Source organism: Branchiostoma belcheri, unplaced genomic scaffold (assembly GCF_001625305.1).
Source record: "Branchiostoma belcheri isolate BF01 breed outbred unplaced genomic scaffold, Haploidv18h27 scaffold66, whole genome shotgun sequence".
NCBI lineage: Eukaryota > Metazoa > Chordata > Leptocardii > Amphioxiformes > Branchiostomatidae > Branchiostoma > Branchiostoma belcheri.
In genome coordinates, this window is record NW_017804309.1 from 481,825 (window position 1) to 504,285 (window position 22,461).

The following is a 22,461-nucleotide window of genomic DNA, read 5'->3' on the forward strand; positions in this document are numbered from 1 at the left end:
CATTACAACTGTTCCTCACAATCTACCTTGTACAACATGTATACTGTTCTTGGTTTCATTATTAAATACCCTTTGCAAATAAATGTTGGTAGGTTCAGTCCAATTATACCCCGGTACTTCCACCATTACCGTTCAGTCCAATGGCTCGGAAACCAAAGTTCCTTGCATTGTGATTGGATTCTGGATGTCTTATACATGTAGTGTCAATTTTGTTTGTAAGAGATTTTCACATGTTCCCTCTGATTCAGGGTGCAAAACAAGTGCCAGAAAAGAGAACAGGTGGCCAGGCCCATAGGGAACATGACATCATGTTCTAATCACAATGGTATGCCAACCATCAACTTGAGAGAACAAGTTCATTACTGGCAGGAAAATGAACACGTTCTTTGTCAGACTTTCCCCAGGCAACAAATAACTGCTGGCAGGGTGTGGTATGAGGAAAACATCCTGATTTCAAACTCCATATAGGAACTGGTATTGTACTGGTCACTTGTGTAACATCATTCACTCTCTTGCAGTTCTGCCCCTTTTGTCACGGGTACATGTAACAGCAATCTCTAAACAACCTGGTTGATGGACATTTTTCATCACACGAAAGTTCCGCACATACGTTATAACCTCATGTGTAGGTCTCCACTATAGTATTTAATGTTAAACCCTCAAAATCCCAATCTTCATATTATGGTGAAATCGGCCTTCTTGGTAATGACAGTTTAGTCAGTCTCACTAATGTTGATCAATCTAGGTTAGTGTAAGGGGAAGAAGATGGAATCTTGTTTACTGTATACTGTATCCAAACGTCTGAGGAAGCAGGGCAGAGGTCAGTGTTGTTTTGTCTCTCCATGTTACTTGCCCTACAGATGTCGGGACAACTAGCCAGATTAGCAACACTTTGTGGTTCAAAATATGGATGTTTGAGATTCAAACAATCACTACAAGATGTTATATTTCTGAATCCTAGTTATTCTCTTACTCTTACAGAATGATTTCAGTTAATACAGGTTGGTTATTGTTTATTTGCACATAAACCTCCTTGGTTTGGTAGATATCGTTTTCGGGGAACGTGCCCTCAGAAGGAATATCCACTTTAATGCACTGCATATGCCTGTTGTGTGTTTATGCCTGTCATCAACGTTAACTATGTTGAGGGTTGAGGTATGCTCCATATTTATAGATGAGGCAGGGTTGACCATGTCCAAAGAGCGGACGACCTCTATGACCTCCACAACCCAAACATGGCCAACAGCTGCCCCTATGGGAGCAGGACTGTACCCCCAGCAGTGCAGGTCCTGACAGCCTCCCAGCAGGGGCTTCCCTGTATGGCACAAACATTTCCACCTGTCTCTGCAAATGTTTCCTCATCATCAACTAACACAACATGGCCTGCTTTATGGCCAGTCTTCTCATGCATGGTGTCCAGTTCAGTTCTACTGCAACAGGCCAGATTAGGTATTACAGGCCGTAATTGTGAATCAACATATTTATTGAAAAACAGTGCAATTGTCCAGTTTTAGGCAAAGATGACTTGAAGTTCTATATTACAATGATTTCCAATTTCTACTACTACTACACTGCATGGCAGGCCTCCTTGATATACATGTACTGGTGGAAGTGCATTATGAACTGTGTGCACAAATAAATTTGTACCTACTTTGAACAATATGTGATTTGTTTGTGCAACTGTATTTGCTTGTTCAGCTGTCACCACATTTTCCAGGGGTTTACTTTGAGGTAAGACTTTTTTGGTCACTCCCACTGAGTTAATCAAGTGCATGCTTTTAATCTCCCTGATGCAGCCAGAGCAGCCTTAATGGTGTTTACATTTGATTACTATAATTAATAGGACCTGCACCAGTAACCACCAAGGGCAACAGGTGGAGAGACCCTATTCTGAGCAGTTTTCAACACTGGTCCAAAAGTGTTCTTATCATAAGCTATATACGTTACTACTATAAGTGTATTCTGACCAACTTGTACAATTGTGTTTGTAGACATTTCTTTCTTATGATTCTATGAACTGTACCACAGATACACTGGCTACTCCCCACTGGATATACATGTACTAGCATATTCTAATGGGCAAAGAATTAATGGCAACATGCTGATGGTTGCTTGAAGCAAAGAGGACAGACATTTAGCAGGTGTTTGATATTACATGGTAACTAACTTCCTGCATGCAGTTCCAGTAAAACAAGCTCAGCATCACAAGCAATTAACTTACTAGAGGCACCAAGTTCCAGTGTCCTTATCCAATATTGGGACTGATTCCAAGGCCTATGCCAAAGCACTTGAAGATTTTATCAGCTGTAGCCACAATGTAACTATTGTTTCTTTCAGCCTGCCATAAGGGAACTTGTAGAACCCAGGGGGACAGGAGCCCACTTAGAGCAGGTAGGTAAATGACCCTGAAGCTGACAGAGGGTTGAAGTGGCCACTCAGGAGGAGAGGGTTTACTCTGACAGGTCCTCCCCCTGGTGGATTAGCAGGGAAACTGATCAATTGGTTCCATTGTCAGAGCTGTGGTCTGCAAGTGCAAAACATGTAGCAACTCTGGAAAAACAACTTGTCTGCTGTTGAATACATTTGGTAATGTTTTCATCCAGAAGGGAAATCTGTGCTTTCAATGCTTTACACTTAAGTCAGAAAGGCACCAGCAATGTACATTTGTATCTGTATCTGTATAGCCGGTATAACCACCCTTCGGCATAACAAACCAGCTTAATTACTTTGGTTTCGAGCAAGCTGGCTTTGTTTTATACTAAATGAAATGGAAAATGCACCAATAACATTTTATAGTTAATCTTTGTGATCTGGCTATGGATTACATGGAATCAAAACAGTTTATATCATGCTCTGCCTAAAATGGCATGCAGGCCCCAGCATCAGTGACCAGATGGTAATGGGAACAGATTCTTTGACCTGACCTACATTTGTACATGGGGAAGGGACAACACCAGCACATAATAATATACTTCTAATCTTCTATAAGAACTTCAAGGGTTGGAACTAGGTTAAGAAAACAGCCACAAGACAAGATGGGTGTACTTTTACACCATGTTGGCCTTGTTCTGTGTCCTGCCTGGCCTCAGAAGACACAGGGTACGGATATTATAGCACCAGTAAACTCGAATTAAGGACATTGATGGTCCTGTTTTGGGCACACACATTGGAAACCCAGAGGTTGTATGTTCCAATCTACAACCCCCTGATGACTGGGACACTCCTGCTCGGGGATCAGATTGTCTGAAGGGAGGGATGTTCAGTCCTATTGCCTTCTGCCCCATGTATTGGTAATCCCCAGGTGTCAAACCTCTGCATGTTGGAGAAGACAAGGGGTGACCAGGTGTGCTTGGCCAAAAGTGACAGGCTTCTGCCTTCTCACCACTCATCAGTGTATGGCTGACTAAATCAAAATGACTGTAGACCGGACTTACACAAGTTAGAGTTGGTGGTTCTCTGCTGCTCCGCCTGCCCCCGCAGTGACCTGAGTTTGCGCAGTTTCATCTCCTGGCTCTCCACCTTGTCTCGCAGCATACGCAATCTCTCGTTTTCTTCCGCCATTTCTTGCTGGGCCTATACACGGTACAAGGGAAACAAAACAGGGCTGTTAGAGATGACAGACTTCACCCTCTTCAAGCAAAGTCAGAAACATGCACACACGCATGATGACTAAGTGCAACAGTTACCACCCCAACAAAGCTAATTCATTTCTACAAATGTACTATATTTGGGGGTGAATGTATAAGTTCTGCATTTGTATCTATATATGTAAGATCCTGAATTTGATGTCGTATTCATTTGGTCTTTAGAAAAATCTGAAAATCATGGCCCATATTTTACATGTACCGGATATGACTTGTTTGTTTCGGATCTGCACAGATATTACTGCTAGCTGACTATCTGGCGCCCCCACACCCACATAACTCCAGCTTGAGTTCACGTCTAGAATGTGCGAGGGCAGTTTTCCGTCTTCATCAGAACGTTTTACAAATTTGTTGCTGGCTTAGATGGTGTGTTATCCTATGCCAGAACTACGAACCTGAACCCAGGATGATTATGACTTACAAACCCCAGACGTCACTGCTGTCAAGTTCGTACATTTGAGGTATACATGGAAACAGGAGCTTGGCATCAAACGTCTCCTTTCCCAATATAAATAGCCGTCCTAAAAGTAGAAATTCTAGCATGTCACACAGGTTAATTTCAATATGGAAGCGATGGCCTTACAGGTCGTGCTGATATTGCCACATGAATTTGACTGAGTCAACAGAGTCCTTCCTATGAAATTCTGCCCTTTCATTTGCCCATTTATGGCTCAAAGCCGTTCCCTGGTTCGCACACATCCTTACAAAAACATGTCCTCCAGACATGCCTTAAAAGGGAGTACTGCCCCCCCCCCAAGAACCTTTAGATGATTCACCAAATCCCTAAATTCAAGTCCAAGTCCAAGTTTAATCCTTCAATTTGTTGTTTCTGGAACCCTCCCTGAGATCAGATATTCCTGTCATAACCAGATCTTTATTAGCAGGGCTTATCCCTGAGGTGTTCACAGCAGTAGAGAACTGTTTCAGTCTGCCCACCCACCCTCTGGTACCTCCCTCCCTAGCCTCAACAGACTGAAGCCTTCAGAGTTCAACTTGACATCTGCGGCAGACTTCACAGCACTGGGGAAACCTTACACCCCAGTCTTGTCTGGCCTTTGGCTGATGCACAGGGTTTGTGTCCTCCCTATGGGCCTGCAGCCACTCAAGATAGCAGGGCTTTTCACTCAAAGATAAAGTCTGGAGTGTCAGTTTTCTCTTAATATTTCAGTGCAAACCGCCTAAATGAAGTATGAATTTTATCAGTGTTTGACAGGACTGATAACACTTCACTCAAGGTATTATATAGTTTTGAGTTTTTTCAGGAAGCCATTAAAGCCTGTAAAGCAGGGACCAGCCTTGTTATTACTTTGACTTAACCAGGGTTGGGGTTGATGTTACAGGTAAATGCTAGTCTCAAGTTTATACATATACATCTGGGCTGGTTTCCAGGCTAGCATGACTACCCTCTGTAATATACCGCCAAAATCCTGCCACAGAAACAACAAGGATAACTTCTTACTGTTTGCGTCACAAAAGCAACCAAACAACAACAGCCTGTGGACAACCCACGTACCTTATCTTGCTGTTTGAGGAATTTCAGTCTCTGTTCCTTTGCGACCAACATTTGCTGCTGGCTCTCAATCTGCTGCTGCTGCCTGGTGGCCATCTCCTGAAGGTCTGCCAGCGTCAGGTCCAGCCCAGGAGGCAGCTACACAGGGCACAGAATAGTCCAGTCAGCATCTCATACACATACTTACTGCACATGGACATGGACATGAACACATACAGCCCTCAAAAGGCCAGAACAAGTTATCTACTCGGTCTTGGATATCTTTAGTTAATCAGGAATTGACACTGAGACAATCATTATGGTTACTAAATGTCTACAAGGTGTTTTAATTATCTGTACATGACAAATGACTTTGAAGCATGATTAAAAACAGTTTCTCAAATGGGACAGGCCAAAAGTTCAACACACTGGCCTTACCAGGACAAAGATCAACATACATATGTTATGCAACATTTGACAACCTTTTACCCTAACTGTATCAGTGTAGTCTGGACAGGGAGATGACCAGCCACACAAAGACATACGACAGCCGAGGCATGGCATGCCCAGTCCTTACAAGGGGGAGGCCACAAGTTCAACATACTGGTCTTACCAGAACCGTTATAAAATCAACATGTTGTGGAAATGGATACGTGCCTTGAATCTCTTGATCCTGTTTTAGCTTACACAAAACTATTTTCCCACAGGGGGCATTATGTAACAAGGATATTCTCCTAGCAACAGAAGCGAAAAGTAACAGAAAGCTATGTTGGGCAAATATTTTGTAGGATTTCGATTCAGTCATTTGAACTCCCAAAATTTTCACCAAATAAAGACATGTTGACCCACAGTGTCTTGCCAAACAGATCTAGAATAGGCCTGGTTGAAATTTGTTGAAAATGTTTTTCCCCAGGTATAGATGTTTCTGCGCAATTATTACAGTAGGAGATTACAATACAGACACACACACACACCCCCAAAAAAAGAAATACATAGACCCTGAAAGAATTCAACCAACCCCCTCCCTGGTCTAAGCCTGAGTCTGATAAAGATTAACAGAACTTGGTGAAGAACCAACATTCCACCATTGCCACAGGATAGGGGAACAGGAAGGAATTGATCCGTAACATCTGCGGAAGGGTAAGTCACTCCTAAACTTTAACCTGCAAAAGATCATCATTCTGCTGCTGAAATGTAACCTTACAGTAACTTTCCTTTCTCAGTTATCATGGTATTGGCAGGCAAGGACTTCAGGATAATTCATTTTAATGAAGTAACGATGCTATTGATGACATACAGCTACAATACATACATCAACAGAATATGACTTTCCTAAGAATATCCTTATTACCATAATAACAGGAACAGGTATCTTTGCCTGGAGCTAACAGCCCTCATAACTAATAGGTCAGGGCCAGTACTGACCTCTCCAGCTAACACAGAATGCAGATTTGTCCCTAGTGTATGATAGACCTTGGCATGTTATAAGGTACAGCAGTAGAACATAACAGAATGACTTCTAAAATTCCAACATGTCCACAATTGTAAGAATGCTCTCCAGGGCTTGGTAAAAATAGATGTCTGGTTGAAATAACAGGTGGAAGGACTGGACAGGTGTAGCCTCAAGCCTTGTATGACCTACCAAAAATCTCCAAGATATGGAAGTCTTTCACTACTAGTACTAACTAACATTACATACATGTATTACTACTCGTCTGTTCCTCAATGGAAAAAATGGTTCTGGTTCAAAACGAAGGACCCACCACAACACATGTCCCAACTAAACCATGGACTTGATCACTTCCAGCCATGACACAACTGTCAGGTCCCACAGCTCACAGTGTGGTCATGACCTAGAACTCAAGGTCAGGGATGCCATCCTCACGACTGTGTTCTAATGGACAGGAATGTGTGGGGAGGGCTGCCCCTGTATGTTTGACTAGCGCTCTTCCGGCAAACGCAAACTGCCAGCTACCGGGCGGGGTGTTTGAAGCTGGCAGCTTAGACACTACATAATAACAGGAAAACTATTGCTAAAACAAATTTAATGTCTGACACAAGAAACGTCTAACTAAGGATGGAGAGCTATTGCAAAGCAGTTGTAAACTGACTGCAGAGGACCTGTGAAGTCCTAGTAAAAATGTGAAACAAATTGGACTGGGTTGGAGGTCAAAGGGATAATGCCCAATTTATCAATTCACCTTGATAGAATTTAAGCAGAAATTGATGGAAATGTGTTGAAAGTTATCATTTTTTTTAGATTGCTTTAACAAAAACTGAAGCAATCAGAGTGAAACATGTGTATCGTCTTCCCACACCTGTTTTCCTTTTTTCTAGTAACTTCTACAGTCATCCATACCTTGATTGATGAGGACTTGAATTTGTCCAAATCATTGAGGTCAGTCAACTCATCTCTTTCAGAATCTAGAAGGACCTGTCAATTAACCTGGTACAAAATCAAACTGAAAGCAGCGGTTAACTGATAACATACAGTCTTCCAAGTCTTCTGGCTAACTAAGTGAAGGTCAACACTGAAACTGAGATACGCCCCCAAGACCTGGCCATGATTAAAACCAGCTGCAGGTCTTACCTGGTTCAACCCTTTATACAGTAACACGACCACATGTGAAGAGGTCTCTGAAGTTTAAGTTTCAACCAAGCTGAAATCAACATAACCTGAGGTGTTTCTCCTGGAGTTTGTGGTTAGCATAGGTGAACCAAGGTACACGTGGTTCACATGATTAGTTTTACCATCAGTTCGGACATTACATTTTCCTGGTCCCATCAAAAAGTTTTGTTAGTGTACTTTTAGGTATAATAAGGCAAGCTTTTAGAGTGGTGTCTACATACGGACATTCATACAAAGATAAAGGTTGGCAATGCTCTCCTTTCAAAACACTGTAAATATTTGGACGTCTGTACTACTTTAACAACTACAAGAAAAAACTTATTCATTACATGAAAGAATATATGTAGGATGATCTATACCTTGCAACAGCATGGCAACCTGCTTCATGTCAACTGGGATATGAAACACCTTCACTGATATGAGGGACCTTTTCTGTTGACATTTGATCCCTGTGATAGTAGCTACAGTGATAATATTGACAAGAGGTGATGTTAAGATAATTCTTTGACAAATTCCAACAAACAACCAGCAATAACTTTGAACTGAACACGTCAACTTTTAGTTTAAAACATCCCAGGTTGGATTAGGATCAAAATTTTTCAACTTCAATCACTTACTTCTACCCCCATAGAAAAGTCCTGAAAATCTGTTTTCAGCTATCCTATTCTCACACCTACAGATACCTGTACAAAGAGAGTCTCTATGGTAGGGGTAAGAAGCCAAGGCTGAACAGCATTTAGGAATGAGTCCTTGTCACTACAGGCAGTTTTCTGTTACCCATGACTGTTATAGTTGTGAAGCTGACATAGTGCAAATGTCTGCAGGAACTTTTACCCTGCACAAAACTATTTCATTAACGTCACAACGGATAGTCCAGATTTGTTTGTGCCAAAGGCAGGAAAGACATAGGCAACCAGGAATGGGGGGAATGCCAAGAATCAGCTGCTCGATGATAAGCTTTCTTAACACCCACACTGAAAACCATGAAGACAAAAAAGAAAGTGGGACATAAAGCAATGTAATCCTTTCAAAACTTGTCATCAAACACATTTTCAGGAAAGGTTCCATGAGGAAGCATCACACAGCTGGAGATAAGTTTTACTTTATGCACAATACTTTGCAAAAATAAACCCGAAGCAAGGCTATCACTGAAAGCTTCCAATACCTCTTTTAACATTCCTGTATCTGAGGATTCAAGAGTTTAAATGAAGTATGTGACTTACATTGTATGCTGCACAATAGAGTAGATTCCAGGTAACACAAGCAGCATAGATTATAGCCTGAACTACAGCCTGTAACATTCATGTACTGAGTAGTAATAACTAGTATCGCATGACAACCTTATCTATCAACTGTTGGCCAGAGACTTTCCTTTAATAGCAGAGCATGCCTTTGACTGTGAGCTTGGCCTGTCCTTGGGCTTTTGAAGACCACATCTGGAACCTTCTACATACGGACAAGGTCGACAAGGTTGGAGTAAAATTCAATTATAGCAGGCAGCAGACCAGCACCAGTTTGAACGAACATCTACTAATAACTGTAATTGCCTGTGATACCAAGCTCGATTTCAGTTCAAAAGTTATCAACAGCCAATGTTGGCTGTCAGAAACCACTTAAACTAGTTATAGCATAAGGCAATTAGACTCACATAACAAAATCAAAGAACAAAGGTTAGAAGTATTTGATAAGAAACAAGTGCCCTGTTGATTTCAGAACTGGGTATATCTCATAATCTATGGTTTGTTCCGTTTCCATAGTACTCTAGCAACATTTTTTGTTTCATTACTGTGCAAAAAATGTACAATGAGTTATCAGGACAACTCTTATGCTTTTTATTTTAACTACATGTACACAATACATTACTCCTTTTATTTTAACTACTGAATAATATATTACAGTCCTGTGCAGTACACTTTTTCCTAATTACACAAATAGGATGGCCCTTGTAAGAATTGCAATACTCATCAAAATATAAATGCAACCACTTGTCCACATGAGGGACCATGAGAAGGAACTAAGCACCTTGGAAAATCTTGATCACCTTGGAAAATCATTAGATCATCAGATTTATCTGGAACTGAAAGGTAAGGAGACTTTGGAGAGAAGCCCAAGGAACGCCCACCCCAAGAGGGGAACAGGAATGCATAACAACCTCTCTAGCAGCACACTGCTGAGTAGATACAGTCACATTCACAGGAACTTGGCACATTGACCAAAGTTTGCTTGGTGGCTTAAATGGTTTGTAGGTCAGCAGGTTTGTGCTGTAAGAGATGGTAGGCAACTGACAGGAAGGCAGACACTATCAAAGTGTTAAAAATCAACAGAGGGTTCAAAATATGAAATAAGAACAGAAGAGGTCTGCAGTCTTAGTTCATGTTTTGGCAAATTTGTATAGACAAAGTCATCTACGGTGATGGACCCAACACTTCGGGTAGGCGGCACAATTTTGGTACAGTGAATATGCAGGCTATAGATATATCTTAATGATGAACCACCATCCAACAAATGTGTCAGTGAAATTTCAAAAGCAAGTTAAATTCAGCTTCAAATGTAGGTCCTAAGTGATAAGCTTCTGAGGCAGTTGACATTCCAAGATGGAGGCTGACAAGAGGAATCTCCTAACTGCTGCAGCATCTCTGATTACAGCCCAGCCTGGCATCAATCATGCTGTTCACTTCACTTATGATACCCAAAGGGAAAATTCCTACAGACTCCATGATAGACACTCACAGGACTCTACTCCATTAGGGACACAGCAGGCCAGGGAGCTCCAGATAATGAAAACCTATGGAGGACATTTTTTTCATCCTCCAGTATGCGACACAGTTTTTGCTGTGATCAATCATATCTTCAACATATGCGTACGATAATTGAAAGGAAAATTCCTTGAACAGACCCAGTGATGGACACAAGTCATTGCTCCATAAGGCACAAGGCAAGAAGTTCTGGCAGATAAAAACTTTTTAAGATACAGATGAGAGAAAGACCCTACCTTCCTGCTCTAAGTAATGTGTGCAGTTTGTATGTCGATGACTTCTGTAACTCTGTAATCCTCAGCTTTATTTTATGCAGATCAGTACAGTAATAGATCTCCCCCCAGACTGATACTGCCATGGACCAGACCAGGATTAATCCCTTTGAGAGTGTTGATTCAGGGAAATCCAATTAAATGCCTATTAAATCTGCATTCAGATGTGGATTGGTTTCTTGATAAGGTGCTTGTTGTCCCTGGACAAGCCACAAAATTCATCATCTTGGCCCTCAGACAAAAAAATTTGATGGTAAATAAAAGTCTAGCAATATTGACACTAGAATTAAAGGGGTGACATTGGGGTCAGCTTGGGGACATTACAGGTTCAGGTCTTCTACCCTGACACTTGATGACCAATGACAACAAGTCTCATTTAAATGTATTTGCTGAAACTGTGAATGCCAAGGTACAGACATTCCCATCAGCATGCATATAAAGCCAACAAATTAAATCTGCTGTAGCCTAGTACATCTTCTCCTAGACATGTTACAATCCTGAGAGATCAAAATCCTCTCTGGTACCTCCCAGGGCCAGGCAGTACCAACATGACTCACTGGTATTTCAAGATATCTCTTGGGTACACAACACATGGCAAGGATTTCATTATGCTTCCACTTTAGAACATACAACTGAATGTGAGAGACGTAATCCAATTTAGAAAATTTGGGTCATAAGAATTAGAGGATGAGATAAAGGTTCTACATGTAGCTGTACTGGGTCATCATACATTTACTAGATGATGTAATGTTCCAGCTATCCCTGCCTCCTTCAGAGTAAAACAGTGCCAAGACTGCAAACAGGAATTCCAGGTCACCCTTGCCAACACCAGCGGCCACCTGGCAACTCCCAAGTCCTGCCCTGATCCAACACATGTACAAATGTTACCAATTTCCTCTCACATCTCGGCCACTCTCAATCTGTACACACACTGGCAGTAATGTCTTTAAGTTCCCCTTTCAGACCTGATTACTGCCAGGCTAACTGGGGCTCTGGGGGTTGATCCTCCCAACCAGGGGAACAGTTAGCCCCTTTGACATTGACCAGCAATGGCACTAACGGAAAACCCCAGAATTCCTCTGAGGAAAACAGGAAAAGATGTTGGAAGTCTTAGGAACTCTGAATGGAACTTCAAAGTGAGCAAGCTCAGCGAGACTGCGCACTTGACAGGCTACAACAATTTGCAAGAACTCGAGACTGGGAAAGTGTTTACTCGAGAAGCGTCCCGGACAGCGAGGTATTTGGGGTACAAAGCTTGACACATGTTAACAACAACAGGCCGCTCCTTCTACCCCTAAACTACAAACAAGGAAATGAGGAATTCACCTGACAGACATTGTCCAATACTATATAAGACAAATAGCACTGATGACTACTTGAAGTCCCAAAGCGTGCCAATGTTCCCCTAATCAAAAGACCTGTGGGGGAAGATTTATATGACTGACATCTTCTGTGACCAGAAGTTTGAAAAAGAGTTAAACAAATCCCAGCTGGCCACCCCACCAGGGGCCCAGATGGAGGGAGGACTTCACCACCACATCAGCACCTAATTTCAACAGACTTGTGGCTCACATAAATTGCCCGCCTAGGAGAAAAGGTTTTCTTCCTCTTTACTCATTAAATGTCAGCATCAATAAGCCTGGTCCTGGCATGTCCTCAGGTCTCCCTGGAGTGAATAAACAAACTTTTATCCATCCTGTTGCCTGTTGGTTCATTCAACAAACAGGGGGCAACCCAGCAACCGCAAGTAACTGTTCAGACCACATTTTCCAGTCAAGTGAAAACAAAATACCCTCGAAAACTGGACAATGCCCTATATCTAAGACTAGTAGAGTAGTATATACATGTACTCATTGAAGCTATACAATGGTAAGCACCACTAAAGAGGCACTGGAGAAGTGACGCACTGGTTTTTACCTCGATGTACATCTCCAGCATAAAGTTGACATACTGGAGGGCGCTGATGGCTCGCTCATCCTTCTGCCTCCGCCCCATCCATGGCTCCATCATACACGCGGGGCAGGGGTGGAGGGGACATGCCGCCCCAGGCTGGAGCCGGGCTGAGACATGGGAGCCCTCAGGGCAGGCAGGCCTCCTCTCTCTGCTGCACTCCTGGTGGCTTGTGTCAGGAGGACCTCTGCCAGCCGCTCCATAAACACGGCCTCAGGTATGCTAATGAACTACAGCTGTTTACGCAAGGAGCCCACCTTCTTGGAGACCTGCCATTGGTGCAAACCTTAGGCCAATCACCCAGGTTTAAATTTTCAAGGAATATTGGGGGAGGCAGGAGTGACTTATTGGCTACTCTGAAAGTTATGCAGATTTGATATAGGGACATTATCCAAGAACACTGACTTCATACATAGACAAGAATAGATCGAGAAAATTCGAAGTCAAGAATTTGAGAACCAACATCTCATACTATTAGTACCGGTAACCCTTATAAAACTTTAATCATGCTTATAATGCTAGAGAGAGATTTTCAACTTTTGTAATCCAGGAAACCCTCACTTGCAGCTCAGGTAGTTAGCTTTGATTGAATAGCATTGCTAACCCTGAAAATTGACAACATAGACATGAGTACTAGAAAGTAGTTTTGAGAATGAACATCTTGTGAGTTCTCAGTTATTTTCCTTCTAAAACTTATAACATGCCTAGAATACTTCACCCTGCTACCCCCATGACAATTATTATGAAGCCCCTATGCAGAAAACTACTTGTACTCCCAGGCATGTTGCCTGCCTGAGTGACCATCTCAGATTTGGCAGAGACCTCTGATCTCCTCCCCTGGTGCATACATGTCCCCTGGGGGCCGACAATCATGGCAAGTCTTTCTACTGACAATGATCCATGAAATGGAAGGATTACTGCACAAACACAGGTGGAAGTTGCAGATTATTGCCTTGTAAATCTTTCAGAGGAGGATCAGCTTTGGGAGAGTTCCTGGCATTAGGGTTAGGGGTTTTCTTTGGCTGTAAATACTGTGGTACTCTGTAGTAATCTCCAAGTAGATACAGGGTCAGGCTTGTTTTTATACAAAAATCTATGTGATATTCTGTCATCTTTCTAGGTCCCAGAAGATAAGTATTCACGCTGTAAAGATATACTAAATGCCTAAAAAAAGTGTAAAAGAAGCCAAGCCGTATATCTGCTTGGAGATTACTTTGAAGAACTGTATGTGTACATTTACACTTACATCTCACAGTCATGTTACACAGCGAAGTTCTGGTATGGTTTTTTTTCAGACTGGCAAGACAGACTTACAGATTTGCTTGATATTTTTAGGGAATATTACACAATGTATTTGGATGGCTGTACGAGTATGGAGTTAGACATCGGGTCTTGTGCAGGGCACTCCATGGCTGATCCACAAAAGCACAGATGCATCCCTGGTATGACATACCGACCCAAGAGTGCCCAATTTGGTCACTGCCCGAAATATTGCACATCAGCAATGGGTCAGCAGCAGGTCAGTAATGAGGGCAGCTAGGTTGGAGAGGGTAAGGGACGACAGGACATGTCTGGGCAGGGTAAGACATGTCGCATGTACATGGTACTACTATACTCTAACAGCAAGGACAATGGTACAAAGGCCACACTACTCCATTCAGGCATTCATAATACAAGTGTATTAAACATGTGGTTAATTTCAAAACTGCACAACAAAGCTTAATGCAGCTACCTACAAAATAAATACTGCTTCCTTCTACTTTTCCTCATTTCAAATAAGCTGAACTGAGTCAGATACTGGCAGTAGTTAAAAAAGCGGTGTGACCTATAAACCTCAACTGTAACAGACAGAAACATTTCAGAACTCAAGTTAATACTTACCAGTGCCAGAAGGTCACTTTCAAGACCAGACATAGTGAAAACAAATGCCTGACTGCAAATGATAAATAGATCTGTTGGAATCACCCCAACATTAGGAGAAGAAAATTGGTAAAAGTGGTCCCTAGAGTGGTGACAGGACAGTCCTTGTCACTGGCAGGACACAGGAGAACTGTGGGAACTGGTGGAATTGGGGTCACATGCAGGCCCAGTGATGACCCAGAACTATCTATGGCATCATATGATGTCTTTATGCAACCCGGATTAAATGAAGTGTGCTCAAATACTATGAGCACTAGGAAAACATTCAAGCATGTCATTTTATCACTAAATGATGACACAAAAATGCCACACCTGCAAATATGTTACAAAGATCGTAATGGCAAAGTTGAATACAAAATAATGAAATGATGATGATGCCAAAATGTGCAACTTCAACAGAACTAAAAATAATGATTTTATGCAGAGAAAAACTGGGTCAAAGATGACAGATTAAAGTGTGCTATCTGCTGAGTTTGCTTCATCAGTCGGTTATATCCAGACCCATTAACCTATTCTGCAGCAGGAAATGGGATTTATTACAGAAAATTAGATTTATAATGACATAAAAGTTGCAACTCTGGAATTGATGAATCAAGATTATTAGATTATGTAGCAGAGTAAGATAAACGTATTTATGTATAATAAAACTCTGACATAACAAATAACAACTTGCATACAATATATGCACATTACAGATTGGAAATGTATTACATATCACTTCAATTTGTGTCTAATAAGTCAAGTTAAGTCCAAGAACCAACAAGTTACTGACAATAATTATGATCACACGACTGAATGTACAGACATTGCTTTTCAACCTCATTGATACAAAACAATCCTATTGGTACATTGTCATTGATAAGGATGACCTACAATGAGCATTTTAAGATGGAAAGATTTGGACTAGCAATAGTAGCATGTTCCATACCTACCAGTGGTGAAGCCAGTATACGTGTGACCTCTGTTGCGATACTGAGATTCCCTCATCTTGGCACCCTTGACCAAAATTTATCAGACTTTCTCGGAAATATTCAAATGAGAAACGTCCATGCCGTTTATGGGACTGCTGAAAGACAAAGCCAAGCCCCTACCTGCTATGCCCAGACTGTGGACCATCCAACACTCCAGTTACTGGTGTTTTTCTGTCAGTAAGTCCCCTGACAGTGCCTGATGCTATGACATGTGTCTCCATTGTCAAGGCCATCCCAACTGATCTAGACCTCCTATTGCACCATTGCATCACCAGTGGCCAATGGGCAATTTCCTGTCGATTTCAGCATGACCATACTCACGTCGGTCGGCATATTTATAAAGTTTCCCAGACAAATATAGGAACAGGGGACGCTCCTGACCCGGTGTTGTACTTCAGAAAATGCCCGGTACATAACGTGCTGTCACGCCACAGACAGCCTGTGGTCGCACTAAAGACCCGCCATGTCCATTGCCTACATTCCGACTGGAGACGACAGCCATGTCCCCTGCAACATGAGAAAAGGGATCCCTTTTCCACAGGTTTCACTTGACACCTCCTGAAAACCAGCCCCTTTTAGTCAGCCTGCCTGAACTTTTTTCCAGTAATTATTATGCCACACTGTGGTTGCCAGGGAATTTATTTGGTCGTATTTTATGTGAGAAGTTTTGATAATTGGCACTGTTGTTGAAAAGCTCTTTACATACTGGAAGTAGTGGTTTCCTCCTGGTGTCTGCAGCAGAATTCAAGAGGGCATACTGCTCGGGAAAGTTCTGAGTGCAGTTAAAAACATGGCAGGGAATTTGGGAACGAGCAGCAAGTGCCAGAAAAGATTGGGAATGGGAAAGTAGTTCAAAGTACCCAGTAATCTCATCAATGACCAAATTGTTTCAAGACCAAAGAAGACATCATTTTTCACTTACAAAAACTGAGAAAGGAACAAAAGGCTTTGCTGTGATTCAGCGAGGAAAGAATGAGGGAGATGACTGTGTGTGCTCAGTCTTCCCTGCAGCATCACAAGGAACAGGATGTATGGACAGTCAAACAAGCCATCATTATACAACCCATGAGCATGGAAACAGTGATCCAAAATTGAAGTGTTTCCAAGAAATGGGCTCAGGATGTCAAACTAACAGTCCATATATCACCAGTACATTCTTGTACAATGTTTGGGCATTATTCTTACTTAAAGATATAAAGAAGGATCTCATTCTCGCCTACACCAATGTTCATCTGTTACGAATTAGAGAAGTGTTTCATCTGGCAGTTTTGGCACACTTGTTACCCTTGACATTTCAAAGACCATCAGATAACAAACAAGTCATAGATAAACATAACCTTAATTATCACTACCTCATTCATACTATTCTATCTTACTTTCCCAACATCAACTTCATTGAGTGATATTGCGATCAATATGTGATAAGATGATCACCTTAATTATATTTTCAATACCAGCTCATTATGGAGATCATTACACTATAGCAATTTCACCACTGTAATTAAGAACAAGAAGTGTCATTATCACAAAAATTTCAAGATCACATAAAGAGACAAATGATAACCTCACATAATTCAACATTAGCTTATTAGGGAGATTGTCACACCTTTCCAATTTCAATAATTACAGGAAAACTCAGCAATATTCTTGGAAGATCAGATAACAAGAAATTAATTGATAAAAACATAACCTGAATTATCATCCAATAATTATTTCAGATATCATCAGACTTCTTCAATTTCAATTAAGACAAAGTATGATTAATGGAAAGTATGATATTACCAATAACATGCCGAATATTGAACTTTTATCAGACACACAGATAAGAATAAAAAAAAAAACAGTGCTAAACCCTACAAGAACACAACAAGTCCCTGTGACCCAGTTGAAGGAAGCTGTCCACCACATCCCCAGCTCTGACTCATCACCCTGTGAACAAGGGTCAACACGTCTTCTCATCCCAACCTCTGCTCAATGGTCTGCACCAAGTTACCATGGTGACAACCCAACTGGTACTGAGCATGTATGGAACTCTGGTGGGATACCCGCAGCTTGTCAGTGAGATGATGGATGTGATTCATAGTAGAAGAATCTTTAAAGTCAAACTCTGAATCTCTGAATAAAATTAATGAAGTTTGGAATAAGGAGACTACCACATACAGATTGTCAATAAATAGAAAGGTAAAATTCCCAATATTGACTGGCCCTATATACATGTATCTCACACATTTCAGAAACTGGGACTGTTGAGTCCTGGACACTGAACTTGCCAATCTTCAAAACATGCATGCACTACACGTCTACAGCCTACATGTACGTAGTAGGGTAAGGAGACATGTGAAACCTCAATAATATTGAATGTGTCAGGATATTCTGAATTTTTGTAGTACCATACTGTATATGTTAAATGCTTATCTATTGCAGTATTGGACAGATGGTAAACGCAGTGATGAACATTTCATTTTGGTGAATAACTGTCACCGAAAAGTAGAATTTCTCACCTGACACTTGCAAGATGAAACCAATAGTAAACAACTAGATTTTTTCAGCCTGTTTTCCTGTCTAGACTACCATTTTGAGCTTTGTTCCTTCCCCAGCATGACATGAGAAAATGCTATGAAAGCATGCTAAACTCTCCAGAATTTTCACATCCACATGGTACAGGCATCATACTTGACCTTTTCACAACATTGCTGCAGGAAACAGACTCTGTAGCTGGACACAGAACTCCGACCTTGTCACAGAAGGTCACAGTAAACTCTTCAGTAGCCTGACAAGACAAATCTCCTGTCATTTTGTTCACATAAATAGCAGAGCTACCAATTGACCAAAGCAAAAGAGAATAGCTAAACTAAGGACATTTTTGGCTGGCCTACTGCAGGATTCGTCAAGATTATTCTATGGTACTGAGGAAGGTTGGCGAATTTGTGTATATTTCTAATATGCGTTTGGACCGAATTAAAGTTCAGCTATCTACGATCGGCCATGGATGTTTGAAGATCCCAGGAGAGCCCCCCTTGGAATGTCAGCAGTACTGCAGCGCGAAGGCTAAATCTGGCACGGCCTCAAAGGACCCCTTTCTTTCAGTGTTTAGAAATGCATCACAAGAAAAAGTAACAATGTCAGAAAAAGAACAGGAAGAGAGAACGCCCACATATGATTGGACTCTAGACATTTGATTTCCCATCTTTAAACATTGAGTGGGGAATATCTAAACACTACTATAGTGTATGCTTAAGAGACTTTGAATTGGGAACAGCCAACAATTATCAAATCGCTTTAACCAAGTTTATACAAAATGTTTGCAGTCTGGATGAACATTAGTCCTACCTTGAGGCTCATCCTCTGTAGAATGAACCACAACAGAAAAGGACAACACAAGACCACCTGCGCTTGAAGTGTCCTTTCCTTTCTTGGAGATACTCCCTGACGTCAATTTGACGTCAGCACAACTCTCCACGAAAGGATGCTCCATCTTGTATGGTAAAGGCACTCAAGGACAGCTTTCAATTTTCCTATTTAAATTAGACAGAAGCAAATAAGGTTCACCTTTGACTATTTACCACAGCCCGTAGGACTGTATAGGCAAACATGTTACATTATGAGACAGCCGGCTTCATATGTAAACTCAGCTGATCTGTCAAAACTTCTGCTGCAAGATTGTGCACACAGTTACAAACCACATTGGTACATATGGAGCATTTTATCCTGGAGCTATGCAGACAGGGCTGAGCACGCAGCTGACATTATCTTGATGTCAAGTCAACACTAGACAACTGCAGGAAAAATTCTTCAGTTCCTGACATGCAAAGATTCACCTACTGCAGAAAGGGCACACAATACTGGAACACAATATATGAACCACAAAAAGAGACTTTCTACACTTCAGAGAGGAAAGGTGCATTTCAATTAAACCCTGACCCAAAATCTGACCTGTATGTATGCAAATATAGCAACCAAAACAGGAAACAGATAAGGATCTGATACACCTAGCACTTGTCTTGAGGCAGGTCCACAGTGTATCAAAAATAATACATATATTTGAAAATACTGCCATGAAAGGTATTCCAAAATTTAGACCAAATATTTGAAAACACTCATATTTCATTGTGTCACGGTTGCCTCCCCCAACATGTTTCTGTTTCTAAGATTGAAACAGAAACATGTAAATGAAGTTTGTATAACCTACTTTCTTACTGCTATCCCTCCTGCCACCCCCTGTCCCAATAGGTGCATAGGAAGAATATAATAGTGGTAATTCCTACAGAAAGATCTCCCACAATATAGTATACTAATGGTTTGTTCTAATAAGTTTGTCTTTCAGGCATCTGACCTTGGGGAAGGTTGACTTCTGGTGGGTGAACCTACTTGTTTGGTAGGAATCAGATCATAATCAGCACAACTTGCCTGCCTGTAGTCCTACAGGACACAGATATCACATCCCCAGGAAGAAATGGAGTGTAAACATGACCCAGTATGGCAGACACAGTGCACCCATTCCTGTCTGAGTGGCAGACTTGGCAACAAAGAGACAGCAAACGTTCTAGGGCTTGGTGACATCGGTCGTACTATAGCAGTACAATCACACAATCAAATACCAAGGATGTACGATCGCAAACTTAGGGCAAATTCGTGCATGTGTACTACAAACTTCAGCTATCTTGTAAATGTTCCCGGTGCTTAGTTCTGTGAACTTCTGTTACAGGATTGCTTGATCTTAAACATCAAATCAATTCAAAACAGTACAATATCAGGACAATATCCAATATAAACAGAAGCCTTGCAGTTAAATTGGACAAATTTTCAATACAATATGTGTACAAACATCTTTCTATAAACTTACCTTGTCGGAGTGACACCACAAGCTGCATGTAGACACAGTGTAAGATCAGGTTTTGCTGGTCTAATGTACTAGGCAATGGCCATATGTCCAACAGTCACATATCTGCTGCTCCCTCCAGTGGATGTTACATGTATGAGGCTGTGTGCAGTGACCCTTGTGTTTTAAATAGAAACCTGGGACTGGCACCTTGTACTGTGACTAATGGATTCCCATTGCTGGCTGAGTCATGGCTAATACCACATAGGAACCTCTCATTAGTGGTGTTGACTCAGGGATAACCACCTCATCCTACCTGCCCTGCTGTTTACATCTGTGGGATCTAGGCAGATGGTTTATCTCCAAGCAGATGTTGGGGTGAAAGATTCTAACATGTCTGACTGTTAGGGTCACTGATAGATCAGATAGTAACTTACCCAAGGGTTGAAGCTGTGACAGAAGCATAGAAGCCCAGGAGACAAAAAAATGTTACATTCTTTCACATCATCATCTGCTTTGAAATTAGAGTGCCCTTTTCAACTTGTTGTTTACATAAGTAGGATACAGGCATTTGTTTTACCTCCAAGCAGATGTTAGATGGAAGACTCTAATGTTTTCTGACTGCCAATGTCTCTGCCGGTTGGGTAGTGGGTACAGTCAGATAAGCATGGCAGTCAGAAAATAATCTTCCACCTTAACATCTGCTTGGAGATCAACATTTGTTGCCTGAAGACTGTCATCACTGGTGGTATGGTTTATTATAATTAGTACATCCAGCCCTGTCATATTGACATGTGTGACACGCTGTAAGCCCGACCAGCGGAATAGCGCAAGGTGTTGAAATAGTTATGCAATACCAATACAGACTCTACAAATACACAAACTGCTTTTGGAAATTTTCCAACAATTTTGTCAGATCAACATTTCGATTCAGTAAATAGTTTCTGTTTTTAATTTTTAATCCATTCATTGATCCTGAAGCTGAAAACAAATATAATTGAGAAAACTGTATATAAATTGTTATATGTGATCTCAGTCTCCTAACCTAAAAAGTCCCAGTAGAAACTAGGAAGCTGGAATAACCACATGTCACAGTTGTGGCATGTTGTCAAACCTCCCTCAGACATGGTTTATAACAAAAAATGGTACAGAAAAGATTGAATACTTCAGTGGTCTGTGCATAAGACCAAAGCCTGCAGTACAGACATCGAACAGCAGTGTGTCTGGCAGTAATTGATATTTAGCCTCAGGAAAACATTCATGAGCTACAGTAAGGCAGTAACAACCAACCCTGTCCAGTAGTACACAATCTGGCAAAGAAGAAACTAGACAGATTTTATAGAAGACATTTCTACCAGTGAACAAACACTACCCATCTATTTTGGAAAATATTTACATCAGAGCAGCTCACATATGCACGGCCAGTTTTGGTGTAACAACGGGGAGCAAGACATGCTATTTCCGAGCTAACGTAAGGCAAAACATGTCACACTGAAGTGCAGGGTATGTTCCCAAACAGTAATCCAATTGCTACACAAATGACAGGCTCTTGTAAAATTGGATGATTCCCAAGAAGATTTATGATTCTTCCAAAGTGGTAAAAGCCTTCCCCTCCATAAACAGGCAGCTCCAGTAGTATTATTGGCAACATCTGTGCCTGGTGGCGTACACAAACAGATGAGATAAATAGACCAGGGGGCGGTCTGATGAAACAAGTTAGTGGGAAGATTTACCCTCTTCCTCCTCCTCTCCAGCGACATCAGTGCATCAGTGCGGCACGATCCCAAGAACTTTCCCTAGCCTTCACGCAGGTGTTCCATGGTACGGGCAGCGCACCAGACTGTGATATCAGGGCAGAGAAGTCAGGGTGTAGGCCAGTCCTTGCTGGGTAGTTGTGGGGGGAACCTGATCAGTGCCTCACAGTTTGACTTGGCCTGGAGGGGGGTGTGATGGATTACCCGCCTGTCTGCCCGTGCCAAACTGGCAACTGGCTCCTGTCAATCACTCTCCC

The 22,461-nt window shown here is 41.6% G+C and overlaps 1 protein-coding gene across 4 annotated transcripts in view; it reads right to left on the reverse strand.

Annotated features, from left to right (window-relative positions):
* LOC109483785 (apoptosis-stimulating of p53 protein 2-like) overlaps positions 1 to 22,461 on the reverse strand; it is a 49,638-nt gene that overhangs the window by 6,912 nt on the left and 20,265 nt on the right. For 2 of the 4 annotated variants that reach the window (XM_019786884.1, XM_019786887.1), the window contains 2 exons: positions 5,158 to 5,292; positions 3,435 to 3,573 (listed from right to left, as the gene is read on the reverse strand). In XM_019786884.1, coding sequence (XP_019642443.1) covers positions 3,435 to 3,573; positions 5,158 to 5,292 — 274 coding nt within the window. Of the gene's footprint in view, positions 1 to 3,434; positions 3,574 to 5,157; positions 5,293 to 12,707; positions 12,917 to 22,183; positions 22,341 to 22,461 lie in introns of those variants that run through there. The other 2 variants (XM_019786886.1, XM_019786885.1) reach the window with 2 other exon arrangements.